The sequence below is a fragment of the Poeciliopsis prolifica genome, unplaced genomic scaffold (assembly GCF_027474105.1).
Source record: "Poeciliopsis prolifica strain line A6 unplaced genomic scaffold, Auburn_PproV2 SCAFFOLD103, whole genome shotgun sequence".
Classification (NCBI taxonomy): domain Eukaryota; kingdom Metazoa; phylum Chordata; class Actinopteri; order Cyprinodontiformes; family Poeciliidae; genus Poeciliopsis; species Poeciliopsis prolifica.
In genome coordinates this window covers 413,412-426,880 of record NW_026562478.1, presented here as the reverse complement: position 1 = coordinate 426,880, position 13,469 = coordinate 413,412, and the positions used below count along the sequence as shown (strand labels likewise).

The 13,469-nt window shown below is 39.8% G+C and overlaps 4 protein-coding genes across 5 annotated transcripts in view; 2 read left to right on the top strand and 2 right to left on the bottom strand.

Moving 5' to 3' along the window:
• The first annotated feature begins 59 nt into the window (after nucleotides 1-59).
• On the top strand, nucleotides 60-5,496 carry mfap1 (microfibril associated protein 1). Its single transcript, XM_055023580.1, has 8 exons — nucleotides 60-262; nucleotides 1,256-1,472; nucleotides 1,554-1,689; nucleotides 1,774-1,961; nucleotides 2,607-2,876; nucleotides 2,943-3,102; nucleotides 4,009-4,098; nucleotides 4,176-5,496. Exons 1-8 carry the CDS (start codon nucleotides 181-183, stop codon nucleotides 4,353-4,355), a joined length of 1,323 nt encoding a protein of 440 aa, XP_054879555.1. The 5' UTR covers nucleotides 60-180; the 3' UTR covers nucleotides 4,356-5,496.
• On the bottom strand, nucleotides 4,664-6,436 carry hypk (huntingtin interacting protein K). Its single transcript, XM_055023582.1, has 4 exons — nucleotides 6,256-6,436; nucleotides 5,585-5,640; nucleotides 5,418-5,469; nucleotides 4,664-4,778 (listed from the first exon to the last, which is right to left on the bottom strand). Exons 1-4 carry the CDS (start codon nucleotides 6,415-6,417, stop codon nucleotides 4,683-4,685), a joined length of 366 nt encoding a protein of 121 aa, XP_054879557.1. The 5' UTR covers nucleotides 6,418-6,436; the 3' UTR covers nucleotides 4,664-4,682.
• A 396-nt stretch (nucleotides 6,437-6,832) lies between these two features.
• si:ch73-130a3.4 (uncharacterized protein LOC664763 homolog) lies at nucleotides 6,833-9,708 on the bottom strand. Its single transcript, XM_055023579.1, has 5 exons — nucleotides 9,570-9,708; nucleotides 8,459-8,651; nucleotides 8,279-8,386; nucleotides 7,696-8,173; nucleotides 6,833-7,345 (listed from the first exon to the last, which is right to left on the bottom strand). Exons 1-4 carry the CDS (start codon nucleotides 9,647-9,649, stop codon nucleotides 7,964-7,966), a joined length of 591 nt encoding a protein of 196 aa, XP_054879554.1. The 5' UTR covers nucleotides 9,650-9,708; the 3' UTR covers nucleotides 6,833-7,345; nucleotides 7,696-7,963.
• Nucleotides 9,709-10,589: 881 nt separating this feature from the next.
• serinc4 (serine incorporator 4) overlaps nucleotides 10,590-13,469 on the top strand; it is a 24,957-nt gene continuing 22,077 nt past the window's right edge. For both annotated transcript variants that reach the window (XM_055023548.1, XM_055023547.1), the window contains exon 1: nucleotides 10,590-10,820. In XM_055023548.1, coding sequence (XP_054879523.1) covers nucleotides 10,737-10,820 — 84 coding nt within the window. In that variant the 5' untranslated portion in view covers nucleotides 10,590-10,736. The remainder of the gene's footprint in view (nucleotides 10,821-13,469) is intronic.

Sequence of the window (13,469 nt, the reverse complement as noted above, 5' to 3'; positions counted from 1 at the left end):
AAATGTTAACGTAAAGCTACGTGTGCATCGGAAGCGTTTGTCGGAACAATTCCACTTCCTGTCCGTTCACGTATTTTATCGAACTTCCGTTTCGCAGCAGCTACATCGAGCTAGAGTAGCTATTTGGAATATCGTTTTCATTTTTCCTCTGTCGGCTCGTTTATCGTTGACCAGGCAATCATGTCTAGTCACGAAGCCGCCAACATGAAGCTTCCACCGATCCAGTCCACGGCCGGTGCCGTTCCCATCCGGAACGAGAAAGGTGAACTTTTGTTGGTTAGCCATTTAGCTACATTAGCATCAGCTAACGTCACCGTTGGCACACAATACACGAAATGAACAAGTTACAGTGTTGGAACTGTTTAAATAAGGGCGTAGTGATAGATAAGTTGTTATAAAGAGCAAAATAAATGTTGTAATTTTATGTCTAGCACCCTGATTTTAGGCTTAGTGTTATAATGTCCAGATTTTAGCACAGTGCCGGTGGCTGCAAACAATTATTTTGTGGTCAGGATAACAAATGATGTGGTCAAATACACGTCTGACGTAATTTCTGAGTGTCAAGCTTAGATATTAAGTAATTAAGCTCACTGTAATAAAACGGAGATCAACCAAATGCAAACTGCTACAAACTTCAGTAACTGTTTATGCTACTTTTCTTTTACTGTAAAGTCTGTAGTTAATTCCTGTTATGAAATTTACTGTTTTCTGTGTAAGAAAGCATTGACAAGAGATGACGTGTGTATGTCTAGTAATGTTTCAAGTCTAAAGACACAAGTCAAAAAAGTTATGTTACTATTACAATTTTTAATTAAGTATGATGTTAGAGCTTAAATAAACTGGATTTGCTTTATTTTAATCATGTTTCGTGAGATTCTATCTTTGTTATGCTTTTACATCAAGGTTTGTTTTTATATGCTGTTTTTATTTGTTTAAGTCAGTAAACAATGCGGTTGAAGTCACAAAATAAATGTTAGTAAACCTTCACAGCTGTTGAGGGAAAATTGCAAGATTTGAGTTTTGTTGATTTTAAAGTTGAACAAACTGATGCATTTCTGGACCGATAATTTAAAGTCCCAAATAATTATTGTTGATCTTAAATTCTTGAGATTTTTCACTGCAAAGGAAGGTGAAAAGAAGCCAAGGAAATCAGTGATTTCTGATTTCTAACTGTGGATGTTTGAGACCAGAAACGACTTCTGACTGTATTCAGATTAACTTGATGTCAGCCATCTTGTTGATGTGCGTCACGCAGGTGAGCTCACCATGGAGAAGGTGAAGGTGAAGCGCTATGTGTCCGGAAAGCGTCCTGACTACGCCCCCATGGAGTCTTCAGATGAGGAAGACGAGGAGTTCAAGTTTGTGAAGAAGGGGGTGGAGGCGGAGCCGGAGGTGGAGCCACTGGAGGAGGACGTCTCCGACCCGCGTCTCCGGCGTCTGCTCAACCGGACCTCCGAGGATGTGGAGGAGAGGTATCGTCCTGGCGCTCGCTGAAACTCAAACTCCCGGTGAATTCTAGAGCGTGAAGACGTTTCTCACTCGTTGGTTGTCAGGTTAGCGAGGCACAGGCAGATCGTTGAGCCTGAAGTCGTGGCCGAGAGCAGCGAGGACTCGGACGAGGGAACATGGCATCCTGAGCGGGAAGACAGCAGTGAGGAAGAAGAGGAGGAGGAAGAAGTGGATGATGAGGTTGGCATTATACAAACACCTCTGCGTTTTTAGTCCTTTCCATCACGTTGGTTAAATTCTCACTGTCTGACCATCGTTCTGCAGGAAATCGAGCGGCGACGAGCGATGATGCGCCAGCGAGCGATGGAGCGGAAGAACGAGGAGATGGAAGTGATGGAGGTGGAGGAAGAGGTGAAGTCGGGGGAGGAGTCCGAGTCTGAGTCAGAATATGAAGAATACACGGACAGTGAGGACGAGGCGGAGCCACGACTCAAACCGGTCTTCATCCGCAAGTACGAACTCTGAAAACTGCACTGCAAAAACAAAATCTTGTCAAGCTGTTGGTTCAGGATCTAGTACAAATATCCCAGTACACATAAAAAAAAAAAACTAACTAAAAAGTTAAGAAGTTCTTTACTTACATCAAGCTCGTAAATGTTGCTGAAAGGTGACATGTAAGTTAGTTTTGTTGTATTTGAAGTCAAATAAATTATTGGCACAAAAACTACAATTTTGTTTTAGCAGTGTGAAAATATTTCTGGAAATTAATGTATCAGTAAATTATCAGTAGTTTTGTTTCTATTACCAATGTTTGATATTTTGTTAATGTCAAAAACACAACTTTGCAATTATGGTGTTTCCATTAAATGAGAAGCAATTAGAATCACTCGTGAATAAGTTTGTTCACAAGATAAATCATTAGAAAACATGCAGCATCATCCTCATCCAACCACTTCCTGCTGTCTTCTTTGATGTTTCTGCCAGCAGTAACATTCAGTTGTTGATCATGTGACTCATGATGACAAAATGTGTTTCCATTTTGTGCAATATGCCCAATACAGGCACAAAAATTACTCAGATCAAATTATTCTGAACATTCGATTGAATGTCAGGAAGTAATGAGTCCATAACTTGCCAAACTCTTAACTGGTGGACAGGAAGGACAGAATCACGGTGGCGGAGCGCGAAGCCGAGGAGCTGAAGCAGAGGGAGCTGGAGGCCGAGGCCAAGCGGCAAGCGGAGGAGCGCCGCCGCTACACCCTGAAGATCGTCGAGGAGGAGGCCAAGAAAGAGTTCGAGGAGAATCGGCGCACGCTGGCCGCTCTGGAAGCGCTGGACACAGACGGAGAGAACGAGGAGGAGGAGTACGAGGCCTGGAAAGTCCGAGAGCTGAAGCGCATCAAGAGGGACAGAGAGGCACGAGAAACGTGAGTAAACGGATCTGATGGAGACGGTGAGACGCAGAGCAGGGTGGTGACTGGGTCTGTCTTCAGGATGGAGAAGGAGAAGGCCGAGATTGAACGATTCCACAACCTGACGGAGGAGGAGCGGCGGGCGGAGCTCCGGAACAGCGGCAAGGTCGTCACCAACAAAGCCCAGAAGGGCAAATACAAGTTCCTACAGAAGTACTACCACAGAGGAGCGTTCTTCATGGTGAGCAGGACGCACATTCTCATCAAATAAGTTAGTTTTTTATTAATATTAGCAATTTGTTATTAGGTAGTTTATCAATACTTTCTGCTACCTTTAAAGACTTTCTTGAACTTGATGTGAACCAAAATGAAAATGAATTTTGATGCTAGACTTAAACATCCCAAGACATTTGGCTATTCTGTTTTTTTAACTATAACATATCTTAAAGAGATATAAATCTTAAAAAACTAGAGTTTTCTTGTTTTAACGTGATATAAAAGTTCTTAAAGTAAGATCTCTCTTCTGAATTTATTTCAAAACTCCAGCAGTTTAGTGGCTCTGTAATTTTAGGTCAAAATCTGAAACTTTTCCTAAAGGGGTGGTATCATTTCAAATCAATTTCCATTGTATTGTTACCTGGTCAAATACATACCTGACATTTTGCTTAGACTCTTTTATGCATGTTTAAGAAATTCTTTAACCTGGTTGGACGTAGCCCCGCCTTCGTGGTGGAGCTCCTCCCCAAGCTTCTGAGGTTCTGGCTCACAAAGCAATCCCTGTTCAGCTCCTTCAGACTAGCCAGCAGATATTAGCAAACACCTGATGGTGCTGCACATCAGCCGATCTCGATAGGAGCTTCGCAGAGCAGGGCTGGCAGAAACGTTGTTACAGGGATAATACAGGAGCCATGTTGTGATGATTTCATGAAGGTGGAGTTTAAGAAAGAGAAGCAGTTTTTAAAGAGACAGAAGCCCAATTTCAAGGCAATAAAATATAAAATAAAATTTAAGTCATATTTGCTATATGGCGCTGTGCTTAGAAAACGCATACCACCTCCATAATTTGTTTTTCATTGCCTGTCTTGTCCACTCGGTGGTAGTGGAGACGCACTTGTGTTTTTGTTCTAAACATTTGCTCTCTTCCCAGAACGAGGAGGAGGATGTGTACAAGAGAGACTTCAGCGCTCCTACTCTGGAGGATCACTTTAACAAAACCATCTTACCCAAAGTCATGCAGGTGAGATTCGCTTGCATCCCGGGAATTTATTATCCAGGTTCATTTTTTTATTTTCTGACCGTTTTTGCTTTGACCAGGTGAAAAACTTTGGCCGGTCGGGTCGCACCAAGTACACCCACCTGGTGGACCAGGACACGACGTCGTTCGACTCGGCCTGGGCTCAGGAAAGCGCTCAGAACAGCAAGTTCTTCAAGCAGAAGGCGGCCGGCGTGAGGGACGTGTTCGATCGGCCCACCGTGAAGAAGAGGAAGACCTGAGATGATCCTGGTGAACGCTGGAGGGAAGCCTGCGAGGTCCAATCCTTCTCCAAACACATGAACTGATTGTCCTACTTTGTTTCTCCTGGCAAATCCAGGAAGCAGCTGGATTTGTGTAATTTTGTAAATAACCTACCAGTTTAGTTTTTGCGGCATCTGTTCAAGTACAGCTATTTGAATTAAACACACTTGTTTTTACACAATAATGAAATTTTATTTGACAAAAAACAACAAAAAAAAAACTGAAGGATTTGCGTAGGATCAGCTCCATTGGATTGATCCTGTGAGCTTTAAGGTGGGGAGAAACAGTCCAGTGTGAGAATGTGTTCAGTTGGTCAGAGTCACCAGAGCTTCCACCACGTTCCCCATGTGTTCCCTCAGGCTGCGCTCCGCCATCGACCGCGAGATCTCCATCTCTGACATCTGCACCACAAAAAACCGCAAAGGAACAGGAAGGTGATGGAAAGGAAAACATATAAACTGGAATGAATACATTAATCACAGATCACACATTTTGTGGTGGCATAACTATTTTATCTTCTGGTTATTTTTCGCTGGACTTCAACGTCTGAGTCGTGCGCAAACATCTTCATTACGACTCGAAGCAGTTAAGGCCAATACAAACTAGATGTTGCCGTTGGTTAGGGTAAAAAGAAGAAAAACGGTTGGCAAGCTTAAAACATCAGATTTTGGTGCAAAACGAAAGGGGAAAAAACTGCAACCGAGGTATTTATTATGTAAAGTTGTGCATTTAGACATCTTAACTCACCTGACTCAAATCAAGGGTTTATAGACAATGCATGTGCAGCTATAAAAAAATATATCTGGACAATGAAGACTCATCATTAACCTAAGTTATTTTTGTCAGTAGTTATTACTATATTGTGTATAAAATGCAGAACTTTATGTATGTGGGTCAGAGCAAACAAACAGAAAACCAAATACTCTGTTCTTGTCTAAAAACAAATTAGATTGAAACAGCTTCATATAAGACATGTAAACCAGTTAACTGTTGGCTGGTTATATGCATATAATCTTAACGGGAAAATGAAATCTACCTACAATCAACTCGACATCCTCTTTCTTGATGGTGACTTTAGCCAGCTCTTTTTCTCTGAAAATAAACAGAATGAAAGTTAAACTCCAAAGCAAATTAAAGTGGATTATTCCTGAATCCTCAGGACAAAACAGAAAATATTATAAATGGGTCGTATCAGCACTGATCTTACCTTTCCTGTTTGGCTTTCTGTTCTCTGGATCTTCTGTCGCCGATCACAGACATCGCCTGAAGAAACAGCAGTTAGTATTTATTTGGTTTGATTTAAACCAGTCGGCATCATTAAGAAGAAATAATTTTATTTCAAAGTTAAACTTTTCTTATAAGCATATTGATATTTAAGTTTTTTCTAAAGCTATTTAATCCCCTTCTGCCTCATTTAATTGGCTACCATTGCATTTAAAAATTTAACTTATTTAAAGCTGCAGTAACAAGTAATTAATGCTCTTAGTCCCGCAGTTTTATTTGTACTTTTATATTGTTTTAGAATTAATGCAAAACAAAACGTGTAACATGAAGTATTTAGTAAAAATAAAAAAATATAGGTGTAAATATTTAAACTGTACTCAAAACACTAAAAACAAAATTTCACACTTTAATTAGTATAATACCAGACTTTTAATAGGATTTCAACAAAGCTATATTTTATATAGTTAATTAACACTAAATGCCTGACGATTACACAATATTTAAACTCTTTTAATTGTCATTTTTAGAAAAATTTCAGAGATTTTAAAGCGAGTTTTTTAAGAACCGCTGACAAACGAACCGGTTAGCTCTTCGGTTAGCAGCAGCCGCTCCAGCCGCATGTTTCTGGTTCGGCCCGCCGGTTACTGCTCTCACCGTTTCCAGGTCCGAACTGGAGATTTCTTTTTCCTCCGCGTAGTCCGTGACTCGCTCCAAATCCGCGGCTCCGCTGTCATGTTTCCGAGGCTTTTCCACCGGTTTCCCGGTGCAGTTTTCCTCGGCTTCCAGGTCCAAATCAACGTCTCCCTCGGCTGCCATGTTGGATTGTTAGCCGGAACGAAAAGAAAAGTTCCGCAACGCGTCGGAGAGAAAGTGAGGTTACACCGGAAGGAAGTTTCTCTAGTCTATTTAAAACCGAGCTTTTAATTTGAGTGTAAAAAAATGTAAACAGAAAATATAAACGCATATGTAAAGAGCAATTGAAAAAGGATGACTTTACTTGTAAAACTTTTTCTTTTTGCATTTTTGATTACAGTTAAGATGGTGTATCACACCAAACTGACAGTAAATAAGGGCCAAAACTAAGTCGTTTACGCAGAACTACTAAATTTTCGAAATAAAATTATCCGTCACAGGGCTACACCACGTCCTCTTGCTGCAAGGTAGCAGTGCAAGCCACTGACTAAAATCCAGAAATGGTTTAGTTGATAAATATCAAGAGTTATGAGAAAAATGAAGAAGAGACATCAAAAAATTTATTAAAAAACATTTTTTGCCAGAACTTGTCTTGTGCTGCTAAGGCCTCACTTTCAGCATCACAACACACTCCAGGAACCTCCACAAAACCCTTGCAGAATAAAGGTCTTTCAGTTTTTTGCATGTCCACCATAAACTTGAAGAATGTTTAGTTTGGCATTGTGGTGAAAGAGAGACGACCAAGGACATAAGTAAAAACAGTAGTGAAAAGACAACAGCATGGTTTATATTCATGTCAGTACCAAAAATGTGATTCCTGTCAGATTTGCTCGTTGAGGTGAACACAATTCTTCTGAACAAAATAAATAAATCAAGCACCAAGTTGCAAATGAAAGAAAACAGAAATGTTGAAGAAAAGCAGGTGGAAACTGTTCTTCTGCTGATGGAGTCGGCGGTAGTAGGAGGAAGGGAGACTGTCTTGTTCTGTGCTTTTAGTTTTCCAGATGTGCTTGGAGAGATACCAAACCAGACTGGTTGTTTCATCAACCCCCTGTAAAACAGACACACATATTTTTATTAAAGAGGAAAATGTTTTATGACTGTTTTCTATGGTTATCCAGAAGGGTCAACAAAATGCAAAGATTATATTACAAGAAAAGGTTGTTGTGGTTCTTTGTGTTATTTGTTGTGCCTTTTTTCTTGTGTTTTGGCTTTTCCTTGTGGCGTTGTTGTATTGTGCAAATTGTATTGTAATTGCATTGTGGTTTCCATTGTGATGTTTGCATTTTGTCGACCCTTTTGGGTCACCATGGCTACCATTCTAAGAGCACAGTAAAGATCAGGACAAAGTCGTAAGAAATCAACATTGAAAACATTCATGAATAACAGGATAAATAATACCTGATGCCTCATTGAACTAAAGTGGCGCTCCAAGCTGTCCTGGCTACCATCATGGGAGGAAAAGCATCACTGATGTGGAAAATGCTCCAGCATCGTCAGCAGTAGAATATCAGTGATGAACTCCACGACAAGCAAGATTTTTTTTTTATAAATAAAAGCTTAAAATAATACTGAGTCACTTAAAATGATAACTATAAAGTCAGATGATAATTATTAAGGTGTATTACACCTAAATTAATGTTCACCAAGTCCATCCTGTCATGACAGCTCATGATAACTCAAGCCTTTGTTTTAGTTCTTCGTTTATGAGGTTCTTCCCCTTCAGATCCTCCACCAGAACGTGCAACGCATTCTTTGCTCTCCGTTCCCGATCCTTGGCGTTCCTCATTTCTCTTTCCAGACTCTCGACTCTTTCCAACGCCTCGCAGAGTTTTACCTTCAGATCGCCCAAAGATGGAGGCAGTGCATAGGAGTGGTCCTAGTAAGACACAAGGATCAGGCACGGTCACACGACCAGCAGACATGGACAGGCAGTGACCACTGATTGTCAGGGTTAATAAAGAAGGAAATGTTCAGAACTCACTAAATCAGGACAGGGTGGAGGTTCTTGTTTTGGGGGAGGCGGGGCACTCGCCACTTCCTGCCTCTCTCCTTTCTTGGGTAAAGCCTTTGCTGTTTTCGCTGCCCGTCGCTGATTTGAAACACAAAATACTCAAAGAATTTTGCTAAACTACTTGAAAACATTTTCAAGTGATGCACATACCTTTTTTGGAGGGGTAGAAAAACTGAAGATTGAAGGAACAACTCCCTCTCTGAGTCGGACAGTCTGTCCCGTCCTGTCAAAGTCCTCCTGTTTAAAGTGTTCACTGCAGAGCCTGGTGGACGTGTTGGGAGAGAAGCCCTTCCTCCTGATCGCTTTCACCCATCGTTTTCTCAGGTTTGATTCTTTTGGGAACCTATTGCGTGTTTAAAAAAAACAGTTAAACGGTGAACACCAAAACCTACACAGTTTTTAATCAAAGTTACACGAGTCACAAACTCTGTTTTATAGGCATAAAGTAGTTATGTTCAGGTTTGAAATGACCATGTACTCAATTCTACTTTAAAAGTATTTTATCAGAAAAAATTATAAATAAAAGTCCAGAAAAAAAATCAGCGTTAACTTCAGACATAAAATAGTTAAGCCTTAAAAGTAATGATGATTTGAATTTCACTAACTGATTAACTGTTTAACAATAACAATTTGTATCATTTTATTGTTTAGTCCAATTTATTGTGGACTTGGATTTAAAAAGTTGCTCTCGATGTTATGTTTTCTAGAATGTAGGACTGGTGTAGATTGGTTCTCTCTAGGTTTAATCTGTGTATATAATAGAGATTTAAAGCCAGATCCCATGAAAAGTTGCAAACAGCCCCCAAGAAATCCTTCAAGTTTCCATTTCACAAGTTTTTAGGCATTGAGTAAAGGTTCGACCAATTGTAGACTGTGTCTTGCAGAATGTACAATTATTATACGATAATCAGGTCCAGGTTTGACCATTTTAAATATGTTATGTTTCAATCTAAAGAGCAGTGAAGGTAGTCCAGATTGGTTAAATGCGGCGGAATAGCCCTTTTTCTGAAGCTAAGAAGGATGCTAACTTCAGTGTCGTCCAGGGCAGCTGATGCGTTCAGGGCTCTCTAGTTCAAACTGGCACATAGATTTATTTCTCTAAAAGCCCAGTTTTCATAGACAGCATCAAAGAGAACGCCAGCTTCTGGAGAAAATCAAAAGACGAGTAGAAATTTTTGGAATTTGAGCGCGGAAGTTGACACTTTTGTTCATGACGTCAACCCATCGAAACAGTCCAAACACGGTGGTTTTTCAGCCTCACCTGTGAAAGGTGACGCCCGAGGTTCTGGTCTGGACCGTACAGCGCTTCGTACAATCCAGCGCAGCACACGAATGAGGCATCTTGCCCGAAAAAGTTTAAAATATCAGCGCTAAGTGCTCTTCTCGAGGCTTCCCACAGCTGCAAGGCCACTCACAATATGGCGGAGACGCTTACGTAGAAGAGGAGAGCTCCGCGGGGAAACGGAAACACGTGATCTCTCACTTCCATTCAATTCAAAGTAGAAAAATGCAGCTATTTGTGGCGGGAATGTAGGTTGGCACAGTAACGATTTTTATGAAAGGACATCGGATCAAGACTGACAATATTAAATACAATATCAACATTCCTACTTTGAATCGCTGCACTTTCTTTAGATGGCAGCTGAGAATAAAAAGTAGCATACACATAATTAATTTTATTAAGAATATTATATTAATATTATATCGCTATATTGTGTATTTAATACTTCTTTGGGCTAAATTGGTTCTTTTTAAAAGTTTACAAAAATACCCTACATTCATAAGCTCATATTATGTGTTTGTAAAAGTACAAGACAAAAGGTTGAGAATAACTATATTTACATAACATTTACAAATATACATTTTTTGTCATGTTATAATTTACATGAAAGTGTAAACATCTGCCATCGGTACATCCCACCCTATAGTGCATGGCCAAAGGCCAGAATGCATATGGCAGCAGTTTGTTGCACATTTTGTTTAAAAGTTCATCCTCTTTTGTATCTAGTCAAATCGATAAGTTCTGAAAATAACACAAATCTTTTCTTTTACTGTTATCTGGTTAAGGGTTGGTGACGAAAATGCAGTAACCGGTTTGACCGGCTGACGGTCCGGATTATTGAAGTCACACTGTGTTCCTCGCTGTGCTATTCCTGTCTGATTTAAGAGGTTTATTTGTTCTCCGACCACAGATTTCCTGTCTCCAGACGTTTTCATGTACTTGAGCTTTAACAATCCACCCGTCTTAATGAGATTAAAGGAAAAGAAAACCTGTTGGAGTTGAATGCCCCAAGCAGGGCTGAAAAGCACATCGACACTCTTTTGGCCTGTTGCTTCAGGAGACGCTTGTGGAGGTGAGGGACCTGAGAAATGGCATCAGGTCCCCTGAGAAGTCATTGCCGTTGTACGAACCCCTTCATCCTGCTCTATGACTGACGGCTGTTTGACTGTTTGGAAGCTGCTTTACTCCTGGCCCAGGAATAGGATGACCGGACGCTTGTTTCGAGCTCAGGTGAGGCTGAGTTTTCATTTTTAAGAAACTATCTTCATAGAAAAGTTCCAGTACTTCAGGCATTCACCTTCCTTTGCTTGATATTTTGGCCCACCAATCCTTTCAATCATTTGTTTGTTTAAATTGTAATGTCTTATAAAGTGCAGCAGGCAACATGGGATTATTCCACATAAGATCTTTGCCAAGTGTGTTCTTTGTCAAGCCACAAACTGCACCCATCCCCCCCATCCCAAGACAAGAAACATCCCAGTTATCACTCATTTTGCGTGAAATTTACATCATGTTCCCTAATGTAAAGAAAGAGTTCTGTATGCTAAGGAGCAGAACAAGATGTATTCCTTCAAAAGATGAGTCTTCATTAAATTTCAAAAGATGAAACTGCTAAGAAAGCTTTTAGTAGCTTGTTCCCTGAATCCCACATCATAATGGGGCCACCACCAGGCTTGAAGGTTGAAACAAGGTTTTTAGATTTAAAACTGTCACCTTGACTCCTCCAAATGAAAAAGTATTTGTACTGCCATACTTTTGTGCCTGTCCCACTGTCAACATGATAAACATAAAAAAAGAAATCTAAAATAAAATAAGTTTTGTCCATCTGGTGAAGAGATGAGACCCTCTTTAAAAATGCTTATAACGGCCTATTTGAATATTCCAAACTCCAAATTAACATGCATTGATACACATTGGAAACAACCTCGGCGCTCCCACAGACATCCACAGTCTTCCTTATCTCTGCTCTTCTGTTCAGCCAATCACTGCTTAGGAAAATAAATGCCCTTCCTGGATTGGCTGCTTTGAAAGTACCAGCCAATAGCATCATGCGTTTGAATTTTAGCTTTCCAAGCTAAATTTCTTTGAATATTTTAGATGTGCTCAACAAAAAGTGCAAATTGGCAAAATTTTAATGAATAATTTGGAGTTAATGTGTGCTCTTTAGAAAAATTTGATAATCTGCAATGAATAAGTGAAGCTCTACTAAATAAAGATAGAAATATATTCATTTATACACATATATTCATCCATCTATGTAGGTTCTGTTGTTAAACGAAAAAACGATCTTAACATTTTTGGTGAACCATGATATTTTTACATAAGTAATGGTTACACCTTGTAGACTGAAGTCTAGAAAATGTTCCTGAAGTCAGAAAAGTTTTACAGATCTCCATCTGATTGAGGCAACCGTTCTTTCCAGGTGTTTTGACTTGCGGAGTTGGCTAATGAAGCTCCACATGTACCAGAAAAGCACATTTTTATTTTCTGGTTTCTATTCATTCTCTGAAGTCCCTTTGCTTCGGTTGACATTAAGTTGTAGGTAAGTTTGAAAGCGACGTACCTGGTTTTACCAAACTAACAGACAATATTTCACATCCACATGCTTACCACATTACAAAACATTCATGTTACCATCGCTCTGCACAAGAATGACCAAAGTTATTTAGTTTTTTTTTTTTTTCCAAGAAAGATTCATGTTGGTAAATTTAAAAGATTATTTTAATTGTAAATCTGCATCGGGTAAAATTATCATATTTTCGCTTGACTAATTTCCACTAATCTACTTTGATTCTTTCATAAATGTGGATCAGTTGGGTTGTTGCTGACATTTGGTGTCAGTTTAGACCCAATAAAAATATATTTACCTTTTATCCACAGTGACCAAGAAAAATTAAAGGCTGTAGAAAATCACAATAAAGTTTTGTTAATTGGAGAGAAAATACAAAAACATTTGGGGAAATAGTTGAAATCTTGTACCTTGTATATCTGGAAGTTTGAGGGTATAATTATAATAAAACTCATATCATAGATAATTGTAGTTCTTTAAGCTTTGTACTTTTTACAATCTGACTTTTGTTGAGTGAAAACTCACTAATAATTACAAGCTAAGAGTCCTAATGACAGAGCGTCTGCAGTGGGAACTGAAACTGTCTTCAGGTGTTGAGACAAGGCAGCGGATAAAAAGTCGTTTTTCCTCAGAGCACAACGTCAGCAACAGGTTCACCGGGTTTCTGTTCTTACTGGTTATTTACTCTGCTGTTTATTTACTCACAGTAAACAAACAAAAACAAAACCGTTAGTCATAATCCCGTTCAGGAATCCAACTTAATGCAGAATGAAGGCATCATTTTTCCTGCCTCCTTCTCCTGTTTCCCAAACAAGGCTTGGCCTGCATCCAGCTATTATTACGCAAGCCTATTGAAACCATAGATCGAGCGCGTTCACTCATGCGGCCATTTGCATCTCCTAATTTGTTTTTGTTTGTTCTCTTTGGCACTTCCTCTTCTCCCACAAGGCAGCAGCAATTATCCGTGAGCGAACGGGCCCCCAGGAATGCCGGGCTGCAGACTGGACTCACAGCAACACGTGTTTGTTGCCTGGAGTCGCTGCTTTACACCCAGTTCAGGCTGCAGCAAACAAATCATATTACGTAAAACAACGGCTGCTTTTGAAGCCAGAGGAGATGCTTCTGGAAACAAACGTTGCAATTACCTTTACCCGCTGATTTATGCAAAAAGGTGCATGTTTCTTATCGTGTCATTTATCATGAATATGTTTCCACTACAATAACACAAGATCTTACAAATTATATTGGCCCAGATTCTAATGCAAATATCTTGGTACACTTGAAAAATGACTAAAATAACTTCAAAGTAA

What these genes read in the sequence shown, in the direction of transcription:
- mfap1 (XM_055023580.1), top strand. Translation starts at nt 181, where the DNA reads ATGTCTAGTCACGAAGCCGCCAACATGAAGCTTCCACCGATCCAGTCC. An exon ending in TCCCATCCGGAACGAGAAAG is followed by an intron (nt 263 to 1,255) that starts GTGAACTTTTGT and finishes TGCGTCACGCAG; the next exon opens with GTGAGCTCACCATGGAGAAG. An exon ending in GACAGAGAGGCACGAGAAAC is followed by an intron (nt 2,877 to 2,942) that starts GTGAGTAAACGG and finishes GTCTGTCTTCAG; the next exon opens with GATGGAGAAGGAGAAGGCCG.
- hypk (XM_055023582.1), bottom strand. Translation starts at nt 6,417, where the DNA reads ATGGCAGCCGAGGGAGACGTTGATTTGGACCTGGAAGCCGAGGAAAAC. An exon ending in CCAGTTCGGACCTGGAAACG is followed by an intron (nt 5,641 to 6,255) that starts GTGAGAGCAGTA and finishes CTGTTTCTTCAG; the next exon opens with GCGATGTCTGTGATCGGCGA. An exon ending in AAGAGGATGTCGAGTTGATT is followed by an intron (nt 4,779 to 5,417) that starts GTAGGTAGATTT and finishes TTTGTGGTGCAG; the next exon opens with ATGTCAGAGATGGAGATCTC.
- si:ch73-130a3.4 (XM_055023579.1), bottom strand. Translation starts at nt 9,649, where the DNA reads ATGCCTCATTCGTGTGCTGCGCTGGATTGTACGAAGCGCTGTACGGTC. An exon ending in TCGGGCGTCACCTTTCACAG is followed by an intron (nt 8,652 to 9,569) that starts GTGAGGCTGAAA and finishes AACACGCAATAG; the next exon opens with GTTCCCAAAAGAATCAAACC. An exon ending in TTTCTACCCCTCCAAAAAAG is followed by an intron (nt 8,387 to 8,458) that starts GTATGTGCATCA and finishes GTTTCAAATCAG; the next exon opens with CGACGGGCAGCGAAAACAGC.